Below are 27,857 nucleotides of genomic sequence, written 5' to 3' on the forward strand. Positions count from 1 at the left end.
TGCAGCATTGGTGAACAAAAGCATTAAAATGAAGATTTAGAACAAAATACAGATTAAAAACTTTTTACGAAGCGCAAATGCTGTTGATTGATTGATTTTCCTCAGCATAACACAGTGGCCGTGTGCATTGTGGGGCATGCCATAGTGAATATGATGATGATTCATTATTTCAACGCCCACTCAGATTATTCCCAAACAAGCAGTGTCTTTGTCTGATCTATCGTTACTGTGATGTAACACAGATACTTGGGATTCTGCTAGTCCTCTGTAATCTGACCTGCTGTGTGTTGTGTTTTTGTCACAGGCGGCAAGACACCTCTGCAATCCTTCCTGGGTATCGCTGAACAGCACATGGGGCCTAACAATGGCGTGAGTCTAACAATGGGAGCCCACCAAGATTTTCATTGATTTATTATCAAGACTTCTGAAGTGCCTTTCTGGTTTTATGTCACTTCTGTAGCCTCAAAGTGATGTGTGTGTGTTTTACAGCACACTATGGTGACTCAGATATCATGCCCCACAACGAACCCTCTGGCCGTGACGGCTGACGAGTACTTTAATCCCACCATGAGTCAGAGAGACATCGGCCAGCCCTGTTACCTCACCACCAAAACACAAAGGTAGCGCTTCAGTCCAACGCTGCTTTCATTCTCATGTTGAAACACATTGTAAATTACTCAGAATGGTTGCTATGGTGTTCTGAGTGGCTTATTTCTAGTGGTGGGCAAAGCGAGCCTTCATGAAACACTGAAACAGTCGCAATCAAATGTGTCGAAGATTCGAAACGTTTCGAAACCATGTCTACAGTGACGCCTAGTAATCATTTTTATGTATTGCTCTGGAACAGCTTCAGCGAAGAAACAGTTTCAAATTAAGGAATATAACCCCACATTGTAGAGTTGACTTTTCAAGTGATTTAGTGAAGCGATGAGAGTTCCAGACTAGCATAGATTCGAATGCAGGCAGGGTGATGCAGCTACAGATGTTAGTTTTTAAATGCTCTGTTCTTGTAATGTGTTTTGTTTTACCATTGGTGTGACACCCAAATGAACAGTTTGTGAATAAATTTGTCTCGTTTTGGTCATAAAATGTAACATTATTAAAATACATCGTCACAATTTAAGGCCCCATTTACAAGAATACATTTTTGTTTTAAAACACATAAGTTTTGCTATGGTTATGACTTCCTTTTAGGTTCCATTAGGTTTACGAGTGCTGAAATCAGAGTGTTTTGAAAGCGCTGAAGAGGCCGTTTTCATATTGAGACATTGTTGCTGCGTGTCAGTTTGAATTGGGGAAAATGGAGACATCTGAAATCGGAGGTGTGGCTGCTGATTGGGGCTTTTTCCTCAAAGTTCAGTCAGTCTTGCCTCCTTTCCTTAACTTCAGACTTCGCAAGTTTGATATGGAAAACAAAATCCTAAGGACATGTCGAGTAAATCTTCTAAGGGCACTGTGGCCTTTATAGCTTCATTCACACCACCCTGGCTACTGTTTCACTTTCTTAACAATAAATTAAAAACATGATATAAGGAACTGCCTATTTTCATTATGCTATTAACTTAGACATTAAAATGTTGTGGCATCATGTGGCTACATATTTATATGACCGTCATTTTCACTGTGTGCATATGCATAACAAAACGGAGCCTATAACATATTTGCCTCCTTTCATTTTCTTCATTCTGAATATCAGTTTTAATAATGGCCATTTTAAAAGTATAACGTATAACGTGTGTGTGTGGTCACGTGATGTGCATTTTCAGCAGTATAGTGTGGACGGAGAGCTGTTCAGAAATGTTAGGTGAAACACCAGTGTGGACATGGATTGTTTTCATTCTAAAACGTCATTTTAAAACGAAAACGTATTAGTGTACAGAGGGCCTAAGAGTAGTTGTACAAGTTGGGATTCAAACTTGGGCCATTTGCAGCACAGTCCACTAGGCTACATGAGATACAAGTTTTTTCTGACCCTGTCAATTAAACACAAATTTGCGAGGCCTCGAAACGCTTCTAAAATGACCGATGCTTTGAACCGCTTTAGTCAAAGGACTTGGGTCTTTTGAATCACCTTAGTCACGTGACCTGACTGGTTCGGATCATGCTTTCGTGCAGTGTTTCGAAACACTGGCACTTCAGGATCTCGACACTTTGTCGAAACATCAGTTTCACGTCAGCCATCCCTACTTATTTCTTTCTCTTGTTTAAAATAAAAAATGGTCTGTTACTTTAAATGTTCACATTCTTTGACAGTCAATCATAAGCCATCGTGGATTTCATGTTTTTAGTTGCTCATCAACTGGGGAAAAATATTTAAAAAATGATTTCAATGATATTGTTCATCTGTGTCATTATCATGAATGATTTTTAAAACAGCTTTATTGTTAAAGGGAAAGTGAAAATGTCTGTTTTATGTCATTTGCTCTCTCTTCAGCTGTTCTAAACCAGTTTGAGTTTTTTTCTTCTGTTGAACACAAAACAAGGTATTATGAAGAATGTTGGAAATCTGTAACCATTGCCTTCCAGTGTTTGTTTTTCCTAATATAGATGTCAATAGTTACAGTTTCCAACATTCTTCAAATACCTTTTTTTTGTGCTCAACCGATAAAATGTGCACGCAAGAGAGACCGAATTGGTGCACGAGAGACACTAAATGGGTGCGAGGTAGGCCGGGTGCAGGCGAGAGAGACCTTACTTTTCTTAAGTTCTAAATTTATTTTTATTAAAGGGCCAATAACTATAACAAAAAGCATGACAGTACTGATGTGGCCGTAGGTATATCGTACATGAACCGTTATAATCCAAAAGCATCAAAAGCTTGAAGAAATTTCGTAAAAAATTAGAAACTTAAAAATCAAAAGCTAGTTAAAAAAAGTGGAAACACTATAATCGAACATCACTGATTGATGTGTCATACAAAACTCTCAAGTCTGTATGAGGTCACACAAGCTTCTCGTATGTGTTTTGTTTTTCCAGGTTCAAAGCTAAGCTGTGGTTGTGTGAATCGCACCCTCTGTCTCTGGAGGAGCAGGTGGCTCCTATCATTGACCTCATGGCCATCTCCAACACTCTGTTCGCTAAGCTTAGAGACTTTATCACCTTACGCCTGCCTCCGGGCTTCCCTGTCAAGATAGGTAAGTTTTGGGAAAGGTGGCTCCACAGTATTATTACTAGGTAGTATTATAAACAGGATGCACAATGTTGTCAGAGCATTCAATTAATCAGCCGATAATTGCTTGAAATGTAATCATCGGCATCAGCCAGACATGGAAAATTATGCTGATATGCCTTGCTGATAAGATGATGTGTTAATTATGAGAATGTAACAACTCGCCGGTCTGCCAGGAGTGCTAGCTGTAAGATTAGAAAAGCAGTCGGTAGTGAATTCGTGAAGTGAATATTTGCCTCAATGTGGATTTAACTGTCAAAAAGGAGACTCGCATGTTCTGTCATATGGCCAGTCAAACATATCTTTATTTAGTATCTGCTCTGTTATTTTTTTGTTCATTACAAATGTTTTGCATAGCAAGAAAGTCGCTAGTTCGGGATTCTGTGTGGGGTTTGCATGTTCTCTGTGCGTTTAGTCCTTATTTGAGTAGAAAAAAAAACACAACATCTACATAGACCACAGTCAGTGCAAACCTCTCATCTGTATCTTTATGTTTTACCAGCACATGCAACCATTTGTTAGAAAGTAATTTCGTCATCTTGAGATCATATTAGTCCAAAAGGTAATGATATTAGTTTGTTCATGGTTTAGGTTGCTGAAAGAACTATATGCTGCTTTGTTTTTTCGCGCTTCACTCTCACGTTTGTTCGTTTCTAAAAGAACCGGATATCAGCCGCACTTTAATAAATATGCGCACTTTATAATCATCAGCTCAAGAAATGTATTATTTCAAATATAGACGCGCATGCGAGCTCTCTGGAGAAAGTGAAACCGCTCACACTTTTATAAGGCCTTGCAAAACAAAAACAGGACATGGCAGATATTGTTCTTCTTGGCTTTGTGGCTGTTCATCAAGACAATGACAAGGTTTGTTTGAGCTCGGGTCGACCATGGCTCGGTATTATATGCATATATTATTACTATGTAATGTCTTGGCTGTGTTTTTAAAAATGCTGGTTTCTTTGTTTTCATTCTCCTGGCTTGTGTACACTAGTGGCGTCTCTTTGTAAACCAATAGGGTTCAGCTGCGCGTCTAGGTCCACCTTTTGGTACTCTTTTGTTGCGCTAGGTACCCAAAAAGTGGTAGGGTCAGGTTCGCTTTTAGGTACCTTTTGACAGTGAAAATGGCCATAAAAGTGTACCGAACCGTACCACTCAGTGGAAATGGGCAATAAGTGAATTGGGTGTTTCCCAGTACTGGGTAATTGCTGGAAGGGCATCCGCTGAGCAAAATATGCCGGACACCAAAGGGTTAGTTCACCTAAAAAACTAGTTCCATTTTTTTATTATTAGAACAGAAAAGAGGTATTTTAGATTAAATCCGGGAGCTCTCTTGTCCTTCATAAACAGCATGGGTCCTGAGATGTTCACAGTAAAGAAAGATTACCAAAAACATAGTCAAAGCATTCCATGTGACATCAGTTATTCAAAGCTAATCATGCGAAGCCCCAAGAACACTTTTGTGCATCAAATAAACTGCAAATAAATACTTTTGTTGAGTTAATAGTGCAATACATAAGTATCACATTTCCCATAGTAAATGGGCACACTGACCTGATGCAGAAGAGAAGACATGGCCAAATAAAAAAAACAATTAATGCTTTCTCCAGGAAAATATAATAGGAAATTTAGAAAAATCTCTTTGCAATTTTAAATATTTATTACCTTAAATATTTAAAGAATCAAAATTTAACAGGAGGGCTAATCATTTAGTCTTCAGCTTCAGTATGTATAACTTTATCCATAAATACTGTACATGGGTCAAAAGATTTGTATGATTATAGTTAAACCACTGAAGATACATGGAATGTTTACACAATGTTTTCTGGACTTTAAACATCTCAAGACCATTGCTGTCAAGTAAGGATGAGGAAGGAGTTCTCAGATTTCATCTTCTTTCATTCATTTTACTTCAGCTTAGTCCCGTATTTATCAGGGGTCACCACAGTAGAATGAACCACCAACTATTCCAGCATAGGTTTTATGCAGCGAATGCCCTTCCAGCCGTAACCCATTACTGGAAAACCCATACACTCTCACTTTCACAGAGAAAACATGCAAACTCCACACCAAACTGGCCCAGCTAGGGCTCGAACCAGCAACCTTGTTACTGTGAGGCGATGGTGCTGACCACTGAACCACCGTGCCACCCAGATTTCATCTTTAATGTCTTAATTTGAGTTCCAAATATGAACGAAGGTCTCTTCAAATTACAATTACATGTGAGTGAGTATTTAATAACATAGTTTTTTATTTTTGCGTGGACTAAGACTTTAACATCTTACCACAGAAATTCCCATCTACCACATCCTGAATGCTCGGATCACCTTCGGGAACCTGAATGGTTGTGAAGAAGGTGGTTTGCCACGAGTGGAGACCGAAGTTGAAGGACAGAAGGAGAGTCCCAGGACAGAGACACCCTCTCCAGGCAGCGACTCTTCCAGTGTGTCGAGCTCCAGCTCCACAAGTAAGAATCAACCCGGCTTTTCAATGTAATTGTTTGAAGCCATTTAAGATGATGATTAGATTAAGAAATATGGTGTTACAAAGTAATAACGTGTCCAGACAAAGCCCTTGCCATTTTTAATGGCCAAAGAATAATTGATTGGATAAATGTTTAATGATTGCATTCCTTATAGTGCTGCTTGTAGTACAAATGTAACTCAGATGCGCTAATCAATACATCTGACTACCAAAATCTGCTTTGGCCTCCATTCATTTGTCTAATATATAGACTCATGCCGTGGAGGAGAGATTCCAGCTTGTGTGTTCGAGGCTCCTCGAGGCTACAGCATTTTAGGAGGAAACCAAAGGGAGAACATTAGAGAGGAGGAGGATGATCTGCTACAGTACGCCATCCAGCAGAGTCTGATAGAGGCCGGATCAGAGTACGACCAGGTCTGAGATACTGTCACACACTCCCGCATTGTTAATAGATGGACAAAGTTGTCCACAAACTACAGAAATACATTATTATGAGGCTATTTCGTCTGAGAAAAAAGGTCCTAAGGGTCTCGTCTCTTTTATCTATGCCAAGTTGTTACAGCTGATGGCTGGTAATATTCGCAGAATAAAATCTAAGTGGGAAAAAGACTTGGAGTGTTCATTAACAGATGACGAATGGGAAACAATACTGTATATGAAAAAAGCTCAGACTTTTTCTATCAATATTCGTCATAAACTCATCCAATTTAAAGTGATACAAAGAGTTTACTACAGTATACTCCAGTTAGATTGCACTCTTTTAAAAGCTTCTACCCAGAGCTAGATGTAAAGCCTAGATGTAAAGCCTAAGCTTTGTCCTAGATGTAAAGCAGAAAGAGGGACTCTCCTACATATGCTGTGGCTTTGCCCTGAAGAATATTGGAACGAGGTCTTAGAGTTTATTGCCATAGTTGTTGGTACTTATATACCTAGAGAGCCTAGACTTACCCTATTAGGAGATACTACACTACTTGATTAACAAAGAATTAATCTGAGATTTTTTAGACTAGCCCTACTACCAGCTATAAAATGTATAACTTTGAGATGGAAGGATTCTAAACCACCGTCTACTTCCATGTGGATTAAAGAAGTGTCATCTTATATGGCTTTAGAAAAAAATGAGTTTCGCTTGAAAAAGAGGCAAGATTTGTTTGTCAGATTCTGGGGCAGCTTCATTTATTACTTTGGTGTAACAGGACAGAATGCTTAAAATTGGACTTTTTTATGTTTTATTCATCTTTTTTATTTTATTGGTTTATTTGTGGCACTAGAGGTTGGAGCTTTGAGACATGTATAGGGTGGAATGTGTGGGGATGAAAGATCTAAAGAAAGTAGGGCCCACAAGCCAAAGTTGGCCCATTGTAACCTTTGATTTGGCCCCAGGAAAGCAAGTATAATGAAGAGGGTTGGGGCGAATTACTTTAACACAGAGATCATGATTTCTAAACTGACGTAACCTTTTTTGTTTGTTTTATTGCTGAGCTACAAAAAAGCTAACTAAAATTAAACATTTCAATTAAATATAAATTAATCTGAATATTTAAAATGTAAATACTGTCACTCGACAGATTGAGGACTATGAAGACATCAGCAATCAAATCAAGGCAGAAAACTAGTTTAATTCTGTTATGAATTAGTTTGTTTTGTTTAAACATTATTAAATTAACTTGGAAATTACCCATGGTAAACTACCTCACCTATATTTACCTTAGGCCCACTAGTCTCATTGAGGTTTTGGTTTTTGGCCCTTCATAAGAAAGGGTTGGGGCACCTCTGATTTAGATTATTCTGTACTGTGTATTATTTTGGGTTTAACTTGGGAAAAAAACTCAATAAACAATGTTAAAAAAAGAAATACCTAATTACTTAATAATAAGCCATAAAGTAATTTTTCGTTTTTTACCAAAATTCAAAAATGCTGCTAACAGTAATAAATGCTTTATTCTGAGAATATTCGAGGTTCAGTGGACAGCTTGGTGGTGCTAGATTTGATGACAACTACAGTAAATTTGGATTCTTTATTTCAAGAGTTTTTTTTAAGGGTTAAGGTCTCTATGAAATTTGTTTGTAATGCTATGTTTTTGCTGAACATTTCCATTTAGTTTTAGGAGTATATTTACAGTTTCAAAATATTTTTTTAAATCAGCCTTGAAGTGGGAGATATTAGGCTTCCTCTGCGACTATTTACACTTGCGTTTACGAAACTTCCCTTATAATATCAAAAGATTAACATAAACAACAGATTCTTATCTGTATCTTTTTTTATCTACATAAAATATGGCATCTCTTTTCTTTTTATTAATTTTATGACCACTCGGTATATTAAATAGACATTCAACATCAAAACACAAATAATTTAAAAAAACAAGTTCACAACAGTCTCAACAACCATTCCGCGAAAAACACAAGATTCAGAAATATCAACTTTATATCTCTTGAGAAAATGGTTGGTGGGAAACTTAATGTATAATTTTAAAGTAGATTTCACAACAGAAGTCCCTTCATTTCTACAGTGCTGCATCAATGCTGTATTTTGTTGGCAAATTATGTTTGCTTCTGCCTATTTACAATTCCTGCAGTATCCTTTTCTTGCAAATGTAATCTTTGAATTGCAATGACCTTTTTTATACTGTGGTAAAAAGTCTTCTATACAATAATCATGTGAACGTTTTAAGACCAAAAACATGTTAAGAAGGGACTTCATGAATATTTAATGATAATATGTATACTTGTTTCCCAAGTTTGGCCTACAGAAAAGCATAATCACTGCAGCACTCCATAGCCACTGTTTACATTACAACTGTTCCTTTGCTCATGGTCAGGGGTGTTCAAACTTATACCATTGTCCTGCAGAGTTTTTTTTACAAGTTTCCTCATCACTCATGTCTCGAAATATGTAGTGTGCCTTCTAAGATCTTGATTAGTTGGTTCTGGTGTATTTAAGATTAAATATGCAGGGCCGTGGCATTTCAGGTGTAGGACTGGACACCCCTGGCGTAATGTGTGTACCTTAGGGTGAAAAAATCTCCATAAAGTTTTTCAAACATACCTGATATCCCTCTGTTTCCCCTCTCAGGTGACAATCTGGGAGGCTTTGACCAACAGTAAGCCTGGAACACATCATCTGTCCTGTGACCCCAGTCGGCACGAAAGGTCTGCAGTCAGTATTCCTCTTCTACCATCTCCTGTAGTCATATTTCATCCACAATAGACAGGGACAGCATCACACTCTCATCACATTTACTGGAGCTATTGACTCAGGCATGGCTGTCAATATAGCCTGGGTAAAGCTCATAGAAATTCATCTCTCTCTCTCTCTCCTCACCTCCACTTGCTCTTCAAGAAGTTTTAATGCAGGCTGAGAAGCCCTGTCTGAGGCAGATGACATGAATGTGAAACAGTTGCTTCAGGTCTTTATTCCTTAAGGTTACAGTTTAAGTACAGTATGTCTCCATGTACAGTGGCGCAAAAACGTGTTTAGTCAGCCACCAATTGGGCAAATTCTCCCACTAAAAAAGGAAGCTGATCTGACATCAATTTATTGTATGGAACACATCTGTCAATCAGCGCTCATACATGCATTCACTGGTTCAGAAGTTGTGTATGAAAGGTGATGATTAACGCACAGCTTTAATGTAAAGAAAGTGGGATAGAATGGTAAAATACGGGAGAATTTCGGCAAAAACGTGAGGGTTTACATGAATGAAGTGAAAAAGAAGTGTTTGTGGGCAAACAGTTTTGTGAGATAACGCAAAACATCTTTATGAGGGGACGCAAAAACCTTATTAATATGTTTTCCTATCACTCAGTTTTTTTTTTCTCCCACCCATCCGTCCCTTCCGGGTCTCCGTAAGTATTTGGTCAATAACAAAATTACATCTCTTTGTTAATACTTTGTTAAATACCCTTTGTTGGCAATGACAGAGGTCAAACACTTTCTGTAAGTCTTCACAAGGTTTTCACACATTGTTGCTGGTATTTTGCCCCTTCCTCCTTGCAGATCTCCTTGAGAGCAACAATGTTTTGGGGCTATCACTGGGCAGCATGTACTTTCAACATTTTTCAAAGATTTTGACCCCACGGGGTGAGATCTTGAGTGAAGCCTCAGATCGAGGGAGATTATCAGTGGTCTTGTACGTCTTCCATTTTCTAATAGTTGCACCAAGCTGCTTACCTATTGCAGATTCTGTCTTCCCAGCCTGGTGCAGGTCTACAATTTTGTTTCTTATGTTCTTTGACAGTTCTTTGGTCTAGGCCATAGTGAAGGTGGAGTGTTACTGTTTGAGGTTGTGGACAGGTGTGTTTTAAACTGATAACAAGTTTAAACAGATGCCATTAATACAGTTAATGAGTGGAGGACAGAGGAGCCTCTTTACACTGTCAGGTCTTGATTTTGTAGCTTGTCCATTTACACGTTCTTTTAATAGTGACCCATATCCGATTCACGTGTTTACACTTGCCGTGCAATTTATGATGTCACGCATGCGTAAAGGCAGGTTCTAGCGTCTACGCCACACTAGCCATGATGGAAGAAATTGTCTTGCTTTTAGCTCTGCAAAATGTGTGTAGTTCACCCAACTTTAAAATGATTTTGAGGCGAAGGCGGAACTAAAAGGGCCATCATTGCAGCTTGCGCCTATGGTTTATATATGGTGTTCTCCACCATTCAGAGGAATTTGTGGATATGAGAGAGATCTCAGGTCTGGTGGGAGCAAATTGTGGGGACTGACGACTTTCCATCTCCATGTTTCCCGTGTTGATGTTGTTTACTGCGTCAGCGTCTCCACACACGCTATTGCTTTTTTGTTATTGACCAAATACTTAATTTACAGAGAAATTTACCAATTAAATCATTAAAAAAATATAATGTGATTTTCAGGTTTTTTACTAATTTTTTCTTTCGTAGTTGAGATATACCTATGATTAATATTACAAGCCTTTCATCTTTTTAATTGGGAGAAATTTTTGGCACAATTGGTGGCTGATTAAATACTTTTTTGCTCCACTGTAGTTAGGTGGGTACATATATAGGTATTTTTTATAAGTGCTGTTTAACAGAGAGATTTTTTTCAACACATTTTTCAACATAATAGTTTTAACAACAAATTTTAAATAACTCATTTTGTCTTCGCCATGATGAAAGTGTGTCATATTTTATAAGATGATAGTATTTATTTAGCTTAAAGTGCAATTTGAAGGCTTAACTAGGTTAACTAAGCAAGTTGGAGAAATCAGCCAAATCATTGGACAACTGTGGTTCCCCTTCGGGGGGAACTCCAGCACTATAAGTGGATTTGATTGTAAAATCCACGCATTGGGAGGTTCGGTTCAGAAGCTACTCGTCTGAAAGAGTATTGAACGGGCCAATTAAGAATGAATTGGCAGCGCAAGCCTGCGCAGGTGAGCGGCATAAGCAATCAACTGAGTATATAAGCTCACCTGGCGCCAGCAGACGCTATCCTTTTCGCTTCAGAGCCTTTTCTGATCGAGCTTATGAGGGTTCCTCCTGCTGATCTACAGCCATTCGAGAGAACGATTTTCATCCCGGTCCAGAGCGAGTCCACGCAGCGGCAGACGGTCGAGCTGGGTATCTCCCTTGCCTGGCGTCCCTTTGGGTCCGGTCCTCCAAGAGCGGTGCGTATTGTTGCAAATCCTAAAAGAGCAACACAGTCGTGCAGCATGTCCTTTTCAGGATGGCGCTCCGACTGTGCGTTTCTGGTTGCGGGGGTTTCCTGGCTCCGGATGATGGACACGATCACTGCATTACATGTTTGGGGGTCCAGCATGTTAATGTGGTGCTCGGGGGCGGTTCATGTCGTCACTGCGATGCCATGACCGTTGCGCAGTTGAGATCGCGGTTAGCTTTCGTAAGAGAGCGAGCCACCCCAGTTGCCTCCTGTTCTGCAGCGGGCGCTCGGGCAGATCTGAGGGCTTCAGCGAAAGACAATCCGCCGCTCCACGGGCTCGCGGACCTCTCGCTCCTCCAAGCGCTCCATCAAAGCTTCGGGTACTGAGAGTGATCCGTCTAATCAGATGGTAGCTCTCACGCTCGCTGACACCGGAGATCAGATGTCCTCCGCGGCATCGGAGGGCGGGCTTTCATTGTCCGACGATGATCCGGACCCGCTCGCCCCCTCTGGGCAAGCGAGCGCCGTCAAAACGGATCCTGAAGCGGACATGTTGGCCGTGCTTTCTCGGGCTGCTTCGGCCGTCGGGTTGGAGATGGTTTATCCCCCAGCCCCGCGGCCGGACCGACTAGATGGGTGTTACGTAGAGGATCAGAAGGCGAAGCCTTCGAAGCCTCTCGTCCCCTTCTTCCCGGAAGTGCACAGTAGGCTTACGCAGTCCTGGAGGGCACCTTTCTCTGCCCGCGCTGCGTCCGCCTCCGCCCTCACCACCCTGGATGGTGGAGCTGCCAGGGGGTATGAGGCGATCCCGCAGGTGGAGCGCGCCATTGCGGTCAATCTTTGTCCGCGTGGCGCCCCCGCTTTGCGTGGTCCGCCCCGTCTCCCGTCCAAAGCCTGTAAGTTTTCTGCCTCCCTCGGAGCTAGAGCTTACAAGGCTGCGGGCCAGGCAGCTTCCGCCTTGCATGCGATGGCCACCTACCAGCGCTACCAAGCGCAGGCGCTGGCTGAGCTGCACGAGGGTGGGTCTAACCCAGGCTTGTTACACGAGCTGCGTACGGCGACCGACTATGCTCTCCGGACCACTAAGTCCGCCGCCTGCACACTGGGGAGGACGATGTCCACACTTGTGGTCCAGGAACGCCACCTCTGGCTAAACCTGGCAGATATGCGCGATGTCGACAAAGTTCGCTTTCTTGACGCGCCCATATCCCAGGCTGGCCTGTTCGGCGACACCGTCGGTGAATTCACCCAGGAGTTCAAGGCGGTGAGCGAGCAGTCGGATGCGATGGGCAGAGTCATCTATCGGCGGGGCCGTAAGCCCGCTCCATCCCCGGCCGAGCCATCCACCTCCGCTGTTCCTCGCCGAGGGCGCCCGCCAACGGCCGATGCCCCGCCCCCGCCTCCGCCTCCGGCGAAGCGAGCGCGTCGAGCACGCCGAAAGCCGGTAGCCCCTCCTGCCCAGGGCGCCGCTAAGTCCGGTAAACGGACCGCGAAGCGTCCCTGAGACAGGCCATCCGGAGAAGAGGAGACTTGCTCTTTCCCCGCTGGAGGGCGGGGCCCAAAATCCAACGGTACTTTTCAGTGCCACCAAAGTTTCGATCAAAGAGCATTTTCTCCCTTCCCCGGATGTGACAGCTCAAGCCCCGCCAGTCTGGGACGCGCTGCCTCTCAGCTCGCAGGGCTTGCATGCTCCGCCAGCGGCTCTCGGGCGCTGGGGGGACGGTCTCCCTTCTCCCAGCCCCCAAGCCCCCTCTCAGGAGTCAGGGTGCGGAGCCAGAGCGAAACGCTCTCCTCCAGCTCTTCTGTGGGACCCTCGCGCTCCCCGGATCAGCACACCCGCTCCTCGCTGCCCCTCCGCGGGTACGTCAACGATTGCTGCGATGACGTCATTAGCGAGGGCTCTGCCTGCTTGGTTAGCGCGGGCCAGCCCCTCGCGGTGGCTCATACGCACGATCAGACTCGGCTACGAACTACAGTTCTCCAAACGGCCTCCCAGGTTTACAGGCGTGTATTTCACCAGGGTCAATCCCCTGTCCGCCCCTGTCTTGCGAGAGGAGATTGCTGCCCTCCTGGCGAAGGGTGCAATCGAGCCGGTGCCTCCAGCCGAGATGGAGAGCGGGTTTTACAGCCCGTTCTTCATCGTACCCAAAAAGAGCGGTGGGTCACGGCCAATCCTAGATCTGCGCGTTTTGAATCGCTGCCTTCACAAGCTGCCGTTCAGAATGCTTACGCAGAGGCGCATCCTCCGATGCGTTCGTCCTCAGGATTGGTTTGCAGCCATAGACCTGAAGGACGCGTATTTTCATGTCTCCATTCTTCCACGCCACCGTCAGTTTCTGCGGTTTGCGTTCGAAGGTCGAGCATGGCAGTACAAGGTCCTCCCCTTCGGGCTCTCTCTGTCTCCGCGGGTCTTCACCAAACTCGCGGAGGGTGCCCTAGCGCCTCTGCGGCTTGCGGGCATCCGCGTACTCAATTATCTCGACGACTGGCTGATTTTAGCCCACTCTCGGGAGCAATTGACTGCGCACAGAGACGAGGTGCTCCGGCATCTCCGCCTATTGGGGTTGCAGGTCAACTGGGAAAAGAGCAAACTCGCCCCGGTGCAGAGGATCTCTTTTCTCGGGATGGAGCTGGACTCGGTCACCATGGTAGCGCGCCTCTCCGGAGAGCGCGCTCGCCTGCTGCTGAACTGTCTGAGGGAGCTCGACAGCAAGTTAGTGGTCCCACTGAAATATTTTCAGAGGCTCCTGGGGCATATGGCTTCCGCTGCGGCCGTCACGCCGCTCGGATTGCTCCATATGAGACCACTTCAGCACTGGCTTCAAGATCGAGTTCCGAGACGCGCATGGCATGCGGGCACACACCGAGTCTCTGTTACTGCGCTGTGTCGCCGCACCCTCAGCCCCTGGAACGACCCCTCGTTCCTGCAGGCCGGTGTGCCTCTGGGACAGGCGTCCAGTCATGTTGTTGTTTCGACAGATGCTTCCAGCACAGGCTGGGGAGCCGTGTGTCGCGGGCATGCAGCTGCGGGCCTGTGGGTAGGTGCCCAGCTGCATTGGCACATCAATCGCCTAGAGCTGTTGGCAGTGTTCCTTGCTCTCCGCCGTTTTTCTCCGGTGCTGGGGCAGCAACACGTGCTGGTCAGGACGGACAGTACGGCGGCGGCGGCGTATATCAACCGCATGGGGGGTATGCGCTCTCGCCGCATGTCTCAGCTCGCCCGCCGTCTGCTCCTCTGGAGTCACCCGCGGCTGAAGTCGCTGCGCGCCATTCACATCCCAGGTATGCTCAACCGTGCAGCCGATGTGCTCTCACGGCAGCAGATTCACTCTGGAGAATGGAGACTCCACCCCGAGTCTGTCCAGCTGATATGGGCGCGATTCGGGGAGGCCCAGATCGATCTGTTTGCTTCCCCCGAGAACGCTCATTGCCAGTTGTTTTATTCCCTGACCGAGGGCTCTCTCGGCACGGATGCACTGGCCCACAGCTGGCCTCGGGGCATACGCAAGTATGCGTTTCCCCCAGTGAGCCTGATCGCGCAGTTAATGTGCAAGGTCAGGGAGGACGAGGAGCAGGTTTTGTTAGTTGCGCCCCTCTGGCCCAACCGAACCTGGATATCAGAGCTCTCCCTCCTCGCGACGGCCCTCCCTTGGCAGATCCCTTTGAGAGAGGACCTACTTTCTCAGGGACAAGGCACCGTCTGGCACCCTCGTCCCGATCTCTGGAACCTCCACGTGTGGTCCATAGACGCGAGGAAGACTTAGGTAACCTGCCGCCCGCGGTGGTTGATACCATCACTCAGGCTAGAGCCCCCTCCACGAGGCGCGCCTACGCCCTGAAGTGGAGTCTATTCACTGAGTGGTGTGTCTCTCGCAGAGAAGACCCCCGATCTTGCCAGATCAGTGTTGTGCTCTCTTTCCTTCAAGAGAAGCTGGACAGCAGGCTGTCGCCCTCCACTCTCAAGGTTTACGTTGCTGCCATCTCCGCTCACCATGACGCGGTGGCTGGCAGCACCGTGGGAAAGCATAACCTCATCATCCGGTTCCTCAGAGGCGCTAGGCGAATTAATCCAACTCGCCCCCCTCTCACGCCCTCTTGGGATCTCGCCCTCGTTCTTACGAGCCTGCGATTTGATCCCTTCGAGCCACTCGATACAGTATCTTTAAGATTTCTGTCCCTGAAGACAGCTCTGCTGGTCGCGTTGGCCTCCATTAAGAGGGTCGGGGACCTGGAGGCATTTTCGGTCAGTGACTCGTGCCTGGAATTCGGGCCGGGATTTTCTCACGTTATTCTGAGACCCCGCCCGGGTTATGTGCCCAAAGTTCCTACCACTCCTTTTAGAGATCAGGTGGTAACCCTGCAAGCGCTGCCCCCGGAGGAGGCAGACCCAGCCCTGTCATTACTTTGTCCAGTTCGCGCTCTGCGCATTTATGTGGACCGTACTCAGAACTTTAGATCTTCTGAGCAGCTCTTTGTCTGTTATGGCGGACGGCAGCAGGGAAGTGCCGTGTCTAAACAACGTTTATCCCACTGGATTGTGGAGGCCATTTCTTGTGTTATTTGAGCAGAGGCCAGCCGCGCCCCCCAGGAGTGCATGCGCACTCCACTCGGAGCGTTGCATCCTCTTGGGCGTGTGCGCGTGGCGCCTCTTTAGCAGACATTTGTAGAGCTGCGGGCTGGGCGACACCCAACACATTTGCAAGATTTTATAATCTGCGAGTGGAGCCGGTTTCCTCAAGGGTGTTAGGTACCTTTGGTGATTGAGGAAACAACTCGGTAGGTGTTGTACACGCTTGCGGTGCCTTTTTTTCCCTAACACGGAGAGATGTGCACCCTCCTGTCTGTCAGTAAAGTTCCCCATTCGGTGAGCCCTGCAGATTCCTCCGAGGCCCCCAGCACTGACTCAGCGGAGGAGTCACTTGCTGGCCCATTACGTAGTAGGTCTGCCCGCTGGTCAGCCCGCGTTTTGGGTATAGGTGCCTGCTATGACCAATCCCCGCTGGTGATCCCCATATGCTTTTCCGCCACGGTTAAGTTCCCCCCCTGGGCGGACCCGTGCTTTCCCTATCTGCTAACCACCTTCTTATGCGCACTCCCCCTTTTCAGGGTTAGTCCATATGTAATTCCATTGTTCCCCCTATTGGGTGCGGATGGTCTCCGCAGCGTCCTCCCTACTGGGATGGCACGCTTCCCAACGTACTGTCGTGTATTCCTAGAATTATCTAGACGCTAGCGACTCCCAAAAAAGATACCTATTCCGTAAAACTTCTTTTGAAGTAGGATAAGTTAGGGCCAAGGGCACGTTGGAGGACCACGCCTCTCGTGATCTGGGTGCGTCACGCTTGCCTGACCGCTCTCTCATGGTGGGTGTTGGTAAGGTGCAGTCATTATGGCGCTTTCAATGGGCTCCCAATGCGTGGATTTTACAATCAAATCCACTTATAGTGCTGGAGTTCCCCCCGAAGGGGAACGTTCGAGGTTACTAAAGTAACCCTTCGTTCCCCGAGGAGGGGAACGGAAGCACTATACTCCGTCGCCATAATGACTGTCCCTTAACTGTTAAAAGTCTCTTCAGCTTAAAAAGGATAGCGTCTGCTGGCGCCAGGTGAGCTTATATACTCAGTTGATTGCTTATGCCGCTCACCTGCGCAGGCTTGCGCTGCCAATTCATTCTTAATTGGCCCGTTCAATACTCTTTCAGACGAGTAGCTTCTGAACCGAACCTCCCAATGCGTGGATTTTACAATCAAATCCACTTATAGTGCTTCCGTTCCCCTCCTCGGGGAACGAAGGGTTACTTTAGTAACCTCGAACGTTTGTCCTGTAGCCAATAAGATAGAAAATACTAATAAAAAAGAGACTAATAATGTTGACCCTAAAATTGTTTTTAAAACAATGTCACATTTTAGTTTTTATTCTAGCCAAAATAAAAGAAATCAAACTTTCTTTGAAAGAAAAAGGAATCTTGTAAAAATGCTGTTAAACAACAATTAAGGAATATTTAGGAAAATAATTCAACTATCACAGGAGCTAATCACAGGCTAAATAGTTTGCCTTGTAGATGTTTTATTTTTATAGTCAAAATGACTAAATGAATAGCAGAAGTCTCAGTCACTTATTCTCTACTCCATTACCCAGAACCCCACAGCACAAAGCCAGTCCCGTGGAGAGCCCTCGCAGCACACCTACCAATAAACCACCGTGCAGCTACGACGAGCAGCTCCGTCTTGCCATGGCCCTGTCTGCCCGAGAGCAGGAAGAGGCGGAGCTTCGCCAAAGACGAGAAGAAGAGGAACTGCAGCGTATCATACAGCTGTCACTCATGGAGAAGTGACAGAGCTTTTGGGAACCAAGGGGTGGGAGAGCATGCCTGGGATCTGAAACCAACGTGAACTATGATTGGCCGCTCCCAAAAGCCCCACCCCCCTCTTCTTCCAAAGAACTGCATAAAACGGGCTGCTCTCTGGTCCAACAAGTCTTTCAGAATCACAGAGAAACCTTCACTCTGCAAGTTTACAACACAAACTACTAAACTCATGGCAATCCACGGACTGATCAGTCTCCTACTGTGTGAATGTGCATTTATGACTGAGACGGTCTGCACTGCGTATCTTGGCGTCATTTTTGAAAGTCATCATCCAAGCACTGGCCAGTTCTCAGTGGTGGGTTTGAGTTCTGGGGGATTTGTGTCACTTTTTTAATTTTGCAATATGGATGTAAAGAACTTTAGTTCTGGTTGTTAATACACACAAAAATACACTGCACTTGGTTTGTGGAGCTGTAATGTCTCCTAACAGAAGGAGCACATGGGCACATTTCTTGATGGAAATGCTGCATTCATATAAAAAATGCAGAAAATGACGGCGTTATACAACCATACGTTGCTTACTAATACTTAAAAACAAAAATAACATTTAAATTCAAACTAAACATGCACAGAAATATGATCCAAGTTAGTTAGTCGATTGGCAGAAGTAAAACGACAATGCTCTCTCTTATAATAGGAGGTGCTTATGGAAAAGCACAGCACTTTTCCACAAGGTATGGTCTAGCGTCAGAGAAGTTCAGTGGTCTAGTCTTCGGACAAGTAAACCTGTGATGTCAGTAGGCAGAGCTTCCACTACACTAAGTTTTGTTATCGCCACATTATTGATAACGTGATTGGTCTGGCATCCTGAGCCCATCCTGAGCGAATGCCACCTGCAGAATGTTTCATGTTCTGGAGTCAGACTCTGTCTTCAGCCCGTTCTCTATAGCAGAGGTCCCCCAGGTCATGATCTAATAGGCCACAAGAATGTAAAATGACTATATGCAATGACACTGTATTATTTATTATTATTTATTATTTATTCATTTCCCCCTTAAGAGCTCATATCCACATTTATATCAGGCTTGATTCTACATGTTTAAGTTCAGCAAAAAACAACAACAACAAAAAAGCTGCAACATTGAAAGCCAACTTTAGATTGATGATGATTCTTAGTAAAACACAGTTTAGTCTCAGAGACCCAATGAAATCTATGAAAACTAGGAGCCTGGAGTGGAATTGTCAATGGGAATGGAGTACATTTTGTTTTCACTCCCTTGCTGATTCTTTTTGAATTCCACCAAGTAAATAACAGCATCGCATATCTTAAGCCCTGTTTACTCCTGACACTAAGATGCATTTCCAGTGATCCAATCTCAAGTGGTCAGCTGAGACACATTACCATTTACACCTGCTCTTAAAATGCATTTTAAATGCGTCTCATGTGACCACATGTATTGATTACAATTAAATAAAGCCATTTTCTTGCTTACAAGAGAGAGTGGAACAAACAGATTCAGATTGTAATTTGATTTTGTTTGCAACCCATGGGATTTGGTACAACACTAAAAATGTGTCATTATATGTTTTGATGCACTCTCACGTGCAAAAAGTATGATGGAAAAGAGAAACTAAAGAAACATCGCACTGCCATCTTGTAAAGCAGTGTTTCTCGAACCACGTTCCTGGAGGACCACCAGCTCTGCACATTTTCCATGTCTCCTTAACCCAGGTGGGTCCAACTTGCCTTAACACACCTGCAAGGATGCTTCTAGAAAGCCTGGTAAGAATTCCATTAGCTAGCCCAGGTGTGTCTGATTGGGGTTGGAACTAAATTTTGCAGGACACCCGCCTCCAGGACCGAGTTTGGACATGCCTGATGTGTGGATGATTGAAATGGCTCATAGTAATTAAGCAACAAAACGATCTGTTACTGAGGAAGTATGTCCCAGTGTTTGCATACTCTTCTGTTACACACTCAAAAGTATATATTTTTCCTTCACAAAAAAGTAAATACTTCTAGCGCGTAATATAAGTATGCGAATTGAGACGCAGCGCCTGTCTCCCTAACCAAACACACCTGATTCAGATCATCAGCTCATTAGCAGAGACTGAAAGACCTGTAATGGGTATGACAAAGAAGACATCTTAAACATGAAGTGTTGGTGGTCCTCCAGGAACGTGGTTGAGAAACACCGTTTGCAATGCATTAAAACATTATTTTCCAGCCACAACCGCACTTCATTCTTGAAATGTGTAGTTTGTCTAAAGTGATGTATACAAACTATATAGTATACTTTGACCAGGGACACAATCAGCCAGCGCAGTCGTCCTTCCATATTAAAAAGCCACATTTTGTGTCTGCCGGTTTGTTCACTTGTGGGAGTTCCATTGACATTGTCCCGCACGTTAATTCTGACCAATCAAAAAGCAGTTTAGGAAATACGTTCAGTAACATCTGGCCAATGAGAGATGTGGATTTTGTCACATGACTGCATTTTGGTTCTTTTCAACTGATTCGGACCAAAGTAATCAGTGTCTTATATGCATTCAGCCCTGCTGAAAAATCCAGCTCAAACCAGTTTAGGCTGGTTGGCTGGTTTTAGCTGGTTGACCAGCCTGGTTTTAGAGGGGTTTTGGACATTTCCAGGCTGGTTTCCAGCCATTTCCAGCCTAGTCTTAGCTGGTCAGGCTGGAAAATTACAAGCCAAATCCAGCTAAAACCAGCTTGACCAGCCTGGTTTAAGCTGGATATAGCTGGTTTTAGCTGGACTCCCAGCTTGGCTAGGCTGGTCAAGCTGGTTTTAGCTAGTCATCTCTCAGCCTGACCAGCTAAGACCAGGCTGGAAATGGCTGGAAACCAGCCTGGAAGTGGCCAAAACCCCTCCAATACCAGCCTGGTCGACCAGCTAAAACCAGCCAACCAGCCTAGGCTGGTTTAAGCTGGATTTTTCAGCAGGGTGGTGAGAAAAGGACCCAAAAATGGCAGAAAAATGCTATAATGTAACATTTGATGACCAAATGAGCCGAACCACAGATGTGAAAGCACCCTTGGAGTGAACAGATATTAATATGATCTTTTCACATTCTCAAATCCAATTTTGGATCAGGACAGTTTTAAGAGGCTGGATCACAGAGGATGCTAGGGGGTCCAGAAACCATAGAGTTGCCTCCATCTATTCTCTACTAGTTTTTTTAAGTGTATAAACGCCCTAGCAGGACCATCATTGGCATTATTATTATTTTTTTAATTATTAACCAGACTGAATATTGAAACACTGGAGAAATTATTCCACTGGTGCAACTGGCAGTTATTAAAACTGAATAGGAACCAAACAAGCCATCTTTAGATAAACATAATAACTTACGAGCTGGTGATTCCGTTGAACCTAATTAAAATCATCGCAATATTCCTCATTTCTGTCCCAAATTTCACATTGACTCATGGATACGTTAATCAGTGTAATTGTCATGACATGCATTCATCCGTCTGTTCAATCGCTTGACAACATGGTTTCTTTCTCGCCCTCCGTTCAGCGCTTCCTTCAGCATTACCATCAGAGCTCATAGTCTCATGACTGGAACACCTGCGGTAGCTAATCAAAAATCTAATTGTGCTTTCATAGGGGCGCCAGTTCTGGAATAAAACATGAAAGGAGGAATCACTCACCGAGATAATGCCCCGAGCCGAGACCAAGCGGAAAGTTTTATTGGAGAATCTTAAAATAGACGTTTTCTCCTTAGTCAGATTTATTCCGGGCCTGAGTGACGTGCCCTCAGGGTTTGACGTATCAGGTAAATCTGAAACACAAATTAGGAAACATGGCCATACACCGTGTCTGAAAAGATTCAAAAAGCACAAGGGACTGAGCGTCAGTTTTTCAAAGGAAACAGATCTGATGGCGGCGTCTGGAGACGGCTATTAATTAATGAACTCGTGATTGTGCGACTCGTGAATGCCTGGATTCAGTCATTAAGAAATGCTTGATATGACTCGACGTTTTAGTATAACATATTATAAAAGCATTATTTATATTTAACCTTTTTCATTTGAATTTGGTTGGCGCTGTGGTTTGTGTGGAGTACTGCTGTCGTGTTTGTGTGTCGGAAATATATTGTTCACATTTGTAACTTAAAGGAATTCTGAATAAATGATAAGAGATCTATGTGTTGACTTCTCAAGTGTTATTATTGAATGGGTCATCAACTTTCCATGTTGTGCTTGATAATATTAGTTTAGTTTAGTTTATTTAAATTTGACAGGACAGCTATTCCAGCCCTGAAATGCGTCAAACACACACTCCAATCAATATTTGACTAATAAAGATACTACACTCTAAAAATGTTGAGTAATTTATTTGACCCAATGGTTGATTTAAAATATATATCCTGCTTTGTTGGGTTATTTTAACCTTTATAGGGTATATGCAGAAGGACTTCAAATTTGTCCGCAGCCTGGGTCAAACGCTTCTGGTAACTGTAAGCCGTTACAAAATTGGTGGGTTTAAGGTCTGTTTTCTTTAAAAATCAACAATCTACACTGCCTTAAGAATATACGCTATACAGCTGGTCTTAGAATGTACAAGAAGCACTATTTTTTTCTGCACCATGTCTTTAAAATATATTAATGTATTGTACTCCAGTGTTTTTTCTTAACACGGCTGCTGTTCCTGACGGGCGCACTCATAAATGGCTTTTCATCTCAGCTTACGCTTGAACAACTAAATGCTGAAGTCTAATTACCTAATTGCATTTTAAGTATATCACAACATTGATGCTGTTAAAAGAGCTGTATAAAATTGAATAAATAAATAAATAAATCACATTAACTGGGTAGAAACACTAGCTCAGCACATACCCTTATAGGGGAATTATCAATCTACGTCACACATGATGTCATACGGGTTCAACCGCGCATACCAGTTGCAAAAAAAGACCGGTTGCAGTAGCAAACATGTAGTGTTGTGTGGTAGGATGCCAAATTAGAAAGTCAAGGTCCAAAAATAGAAAACTAAAATTTTACCGTACACCACACTGCTTTGAATGCCAACCGCAGATGTATTGGGCTAACAGCCATCATAAGAGCTGAATGGAGTGAGGACCTAATTAAAAATGCTGGACTCTGCAGTTCTCATGTTATATCAGGTAAGTTCACGCTTTGCTGAATCATACACGTTACTCGTTTTTGATTGCAGCAATGATTTCAGCAAAAACAGTAATGGTGAATTAAACTGCAGACATGTAAAACTGTACAATCACATACCCTGCCATACAGGTGCAGTTCGCTGTCAGAATCCAGTTGTGTTGTTGGTTGATGATTACTCAGACTTTGTACAGTTCTTTCCTTGTCTTTGGCTAGGCAGAACCTCGGTTTTTAGCACTACATAGTGTTGAATCTAGTAATCATGGAACATTATTTCTTGCACATGACCACACAGAACAACATTGTTGGCATTCAAAGACTTGTAGGCCTTTAACTTCTCTCTTGTAAAATCACTTGGAGTTTCAGTGAGATAGTTGTATATTTGGGGCTGGATGCTTGGCCATTTTATCTTATCTAATAGGGTGCTATATAGCAAATGGACCTGTCAGACGAACGCCGCTCACTTTAAGATTAATTTTGCCATTATAATATGCTGAAAGCATTATGTAAATAATATATATATAATATGTAATCAATACAACTTATAATCTCTAATACAACAACAAACTCTGTACAGCATCGGATGTCATTTCCTCGCTGTAAATGCTAGCGTTCCTGTTTTTTTCTGCAACCTCGCTGCACGCGGAAACCGGTAATTCGTCTATAGCAGTGGTGGAAAGAGTACTAAAAAATCATAATTAAGTAAAAAAAAACATTACATACCTAAAAATGTAGTAAAAGTAGAGTAAAGGTATGAGTAAAAAGTAAACCTTTCAAAAGTACTCAAGAGTAGTATTATGTTGTAAAAAGCTGATGCGTTTACATGTAATTTGTGGATGTGTGTAACCGTAACATTCTGTAGTGCATGTAGTTATTGCCCAGCGGGCACACAATGTCATAAGACGTTAATATTAGGTTAAATTTAGGTTGTGATGTCAGGTGACCAAAATTAAATGTCTAGCTAGTGTCTAAGGGCAATGTTATTTTGATGTTCAATAACGACGGCAAGTGACATTGATATTTGGTTGATTTTAGTTTGTGTTAAAAAGTGACCAAAATCCAACGTCGAGCCAACATCTTAAACCAACGCCATATTGACCTCAGATACTGACATTTATTTGTCAGGTTTGGCAACCAAAATCCAACATCTGATAGACGTCATAGTGGTAACATCCACACAACATCAAGCTATAACATCATTAGACATTAATATTTGGTTGATTTTAGGTTGGACATTGATGTCAACTCAATTTTAATTTCCAAACAAAATGCAACGTCCCCCACCGTTGGGGTACAATGTCAATCTGACGTCATATTGACATCTTGTGCCTGCTGGGTGTTTAGCATACAGTAAACATCCATCATCTTCTCATCAGTAATATGCATCTAAACAGTCTCTGGGTCATTGCGTGTAAAGATTTTGGACATCTTCTTGGACACTTTTAATGCTTCCAAACAGTTTGCTGCAATTAGAAATCGCCCATGTCTTCAGGTTTTTCGTTATGAGGCAATTTATGTTCTATGTGAGATTTGATTGGACAGGAATCACAGGACTGATTTTTCTAATCCCCATAGACGAGAAAAAATAAAGTATTGACTGCAGGTTGAAGGGAAGTAGTGGAGTAAAAGTACCAATACTGCCCTGAAAATGTATTCAAGGGACAGTAAAAGTAGACATTTTTAAAACTACTTAGAAAAGTACAATTCCTGAAAAAAAAACTACTCAATTACAGTAATCTGAGTATTTATGATTTGTTCCTTTACACCACTGCCCTGGTCTAAAGTGTTATTAATAATTAATACAGTTGGGGTCAATTTTTGGTGCTTTGTTATTCTTTAGGTTTTTAAACCTTTATTAGATTATTTATTAATAACTCAACCAGTTGGGTTAAAACTTTTGAATATCAACAGTTAACTGATTTAACTGACACAGAACAGCTCTATTATTATGCGTTAATAGTGTCTGTGCTTTATAAATTATGTTTAAGCTATAAGGCAATAATATATATATATATAAATATATATATATATATATATATATATATATATATATATATATATATATATATATATATATATATATATATATATATATATATATATTCATTCATTCATTTTCTTGTCGGCTTAGTCCCTTTATTAATCCGGGGTCGCCACAGTGGAATGAACCATCAAGTCATCCAGCTAGTTTTTACACAGCGGATGCCCTTCCAGCCGCAACCCATCTCTGGGAAACAACCACACACACATTCACACACTACAAACAATTTAGCCTACCCAATTCACCTGTACTGCATGTCTTTGGATTGTGAGGGAAACCGGAGCACCCGGAGGAAACCGACGCGAACACAGGGAGAACATACAAACTCCACACTAAAACGCCAACTGAGCCGAGACTCGAACCAGCGACCTTTTTGCTGTGAGGCGACAACACTACCTACTGCGCCACTGCTTCGCCCATATGTATATACATATACACACACACACATCAAATTATCTCTCAATATCGTGTTTTTATATATCCATTTCACCAGCACTCTTACCCCCCTTAGGCTTCATGATCAGACAGTCAACCACTGGCGGCTGCCACCAGCCACTGCTGGGTTACTTGACCTGCACCTGCCAGCTAGTTAAAGATTAAACACCGACTCTACAAACACTTTCTCTACCTCCCGTGTTCATCTCTACAGTTTTTTTTTTTTTTTTGGGAGGAACTGATACACATATTTGAGACATTCAGCTGTCATTAACTGCCTTTGTACATCGCTTCAGATAATTACATGTGAAATTTTCCACAAGCAGATTCAAAATCACTTGCAAAAGGCTTAAAACACCTTCGCTCCCAGTGTTATTTTGGGACTATCGGGGGAGTGTTTTAAGCATTGCAGTGCTGTTTCCAGTATGAATCAGCAGTCTAGAGGAAGCTTTGGCTATGCGATGAGTCAACCCCAATGAATAATATTAATAAGAGTCCGTCGGCTCAGGTACTATGATGGGAGCATTGAAAGATAATAGCCATTGGCCCCTAGTGAAGTTAAAATGGACTGCTGTAGAACAGACTGCTTAGTCTTACATGCATCAAAGGAGTGATTTCCAATAAACACTGCCAGATAGACAGAAAACAGAAAGTAAAATGGACAGAAATACACAGAGGGGTGCTATTAGTTTTTAGTGAAAGCCTGAAAAGATTTTTAAAACATTTTACATGACATAATGCCAGATATCATTATTGGCATCCCTCACTTGGTTATCATATTATATCATATTTTATTTTATGCCATGTCAGCAACAAATGGTATTTTTTTTCATTAAACAAATAAACACATAAATTAGATGAGACTTGTTTATGTTAATATATGATTTAAAAAATCCTAGCGACACTTAAATTTCACCTTGAGTGAGTTCATTTCACTTCAAAAAGTCTTCTGCAGCCATTAAAAGCAGGAGAGTCCAATATATTGTGTTTAACAATACTAACTTGGTTAGAAATATAACATTTCCAATGGCAATACATAATAATAATAAAGATAAATAAGGGCCTAAAAATACGGATCCCAGGGCACAGGAAACAATCCCAACAGCCACGACACTAAGCATTACATCATACTGCAGTACTGCTCTTGGCCACTCGGTGGTGCTTTTCTGCACAGCAAAATGCAGCAACAGAGAGCAGAGTAAAACTGTGATGAGGATGATAATGATGATAACATTCAGTCAATAACAATATATATTTAATATTAATAATAACTACTAGGGCTGCACAATATTGGAAAATCTAGTATTGCAATACTTTTTATTTTGCGATATAAATACAATTTCACCGGATGACCTAATTATGATGTTAGATCTGGGGTGTCAAACTCAATTCCTGGAGGGCCGAAGCCCTGCACAGTTTAGTTTCAACCCTGCTCCAACACACTTACCTATAGGTTTCAAACAAGCCTGAAGGACTCAATTAGTTTGATCAGGTGTGTTTAATTAGGGTTGGAACTAAACTGTGCAGAGCTGCGGCCCTTTTGGAACTGAGTTTGACACCTGTGTATCAGATGGATTGGGATGATTCTGCAGTGGGAATGCATCTCCATAACATCTAATGAACCATCTACAAACTTTTTGTGCTCCCCTGACACATTTTCATTGTGGTCTGTCCTATTTGCAGAGCATTTCTGTGAGTATTTGCATGCATGTGTTCAGTCAGAGATTGATAAATTGAGGTTTAATATTTGCGCCTACAACTATTAATAAACTTTTTGGGGTCCTTCGACACATTTCGTTGTGGTCTGCTCTATATAGGAATTACCAACCTACGTGATGTCACACAGGTTCAACCATGCATACCGGTTGAAAAAAAAAAAAAGACCGGCTGCAATAGCAAACATGTAGTGTTGTGTGGTAGGATGCCAAATTAGAAAGTCAAAATCCAAAAATAGAAAACTAAAATTTTACCGTACACCACACTGCTTTTAATGCCAGCCGCAGATGTATTGGGCTAACAGCCATTATAAGAGCTGAATGGAGTAAGGACCTATTTAAAAATGCTGGACTATGCAGTTCTCATGTTATATCAGGTAAGTTCACACTTCGCTGAATCATACACGTTACTCATTTTTGATTGCAGCAATGATTTCAGCAAAAACAGTAATGGTGAATTAAACTGCAGACATGTAAAACTGTACAATCACATACCCTGCCATACAGGTGCAGTTCGCTGTCAGAATCCAGTTGTGTTGCTTGTTGATGATTACTCAGACTTTGTACAGTTCTTTCCTTGTCTTCGGCTAGGCAGAACCTCGGTTTTTAGCACTACATAGTGTTGAATCTAGTAATCATGGAACATTATTTCTGGCACATGACCATACAGAATAACATTGTTGGCATTCAAAGACTTGTAAGCCTTTAACTTCTCTCTTGTAAAATCACTTAGAGTTTCAGTGAGATAGTTGTATATTTGGGGCTGGATGCTTGGCCATTTTGTTTTGTCCAATATCCATTGGGAGAGTGCTATAGCAAATGAACCTGTCAGACGAACGCGGCTCACTTTACTGTTAATTTTGCGGAATAACTGTCTTTAACGCTGGGTGTCAAGCTGTTATAATACGCTGAAAGCATTAAGTAAATAATATATAT

The 27,857-nt window shown here is 42.8% G+C and overlaps 1 protein-coding gene across 3 annotated transcripts in view; it reads left to right on the forward strand.

Moving 5' to 3' along the window:
• The window catches only part of ankrd13b (ankyrin repeat domain 13B), a 59,123-nt gene extending 37,372 nt beyond the window's left edge, over positions 1-21,751 (forward strand). The window contains exons 9-16 of one of the 3 annotated variants that reach the window (XR_012390552.1): positions 305-369; positions 490-620; positions 2,977-3,134; positions 5,460-5,636; positions 5,904-6,067; positions 8,730-8,806; positions 17,419-20,375; positions 20,430-21,751. Coding sequence is in view for 2 of the 3 variants with exons in the window: in NM_001030229.2 (NP_001025400.2) it covers positions 305-369; positions 490-620; positions 2,977-3,134; positions 5,460-5,636; positions 5,904-6,067; positions 8,730-8,806; positions 17,419-17,614 (968 nt within the window). In the remaining variant the exon portion in view is untranslated. Of the gene's footprint in view, positions 1-304; positions 370-489; positions 621-2,976; positions 3,135-5,459; positions 5,637-5,903; positions 6,068-8,729; positions 8,814-17,418; positions 20,376-20,429 lie in introns of those variants that run through there. The other 2 variants (XM_017350985.4, NM_001030229.2) reach the window with 2 other exon arrangements.
• Positions 21,752-27,857: the final 6,106 nt, after the last annotated feature.

This window comes from Danio rerio, chromosome 15, assembly GCF_049306965.1.
Source record: "Danio rerio strain Tuebingen ecotype United States chromosome 15, GRCz12tu, whole genome shotgun sequence".
In the NCBI taxonomy this organism is placed as follows: domain Eukaryota; kingdom Metazoa; phylum Chordata; class Actinopteri; order Cypriniformes; family Danionidae; genus Danio; species Danio rerio.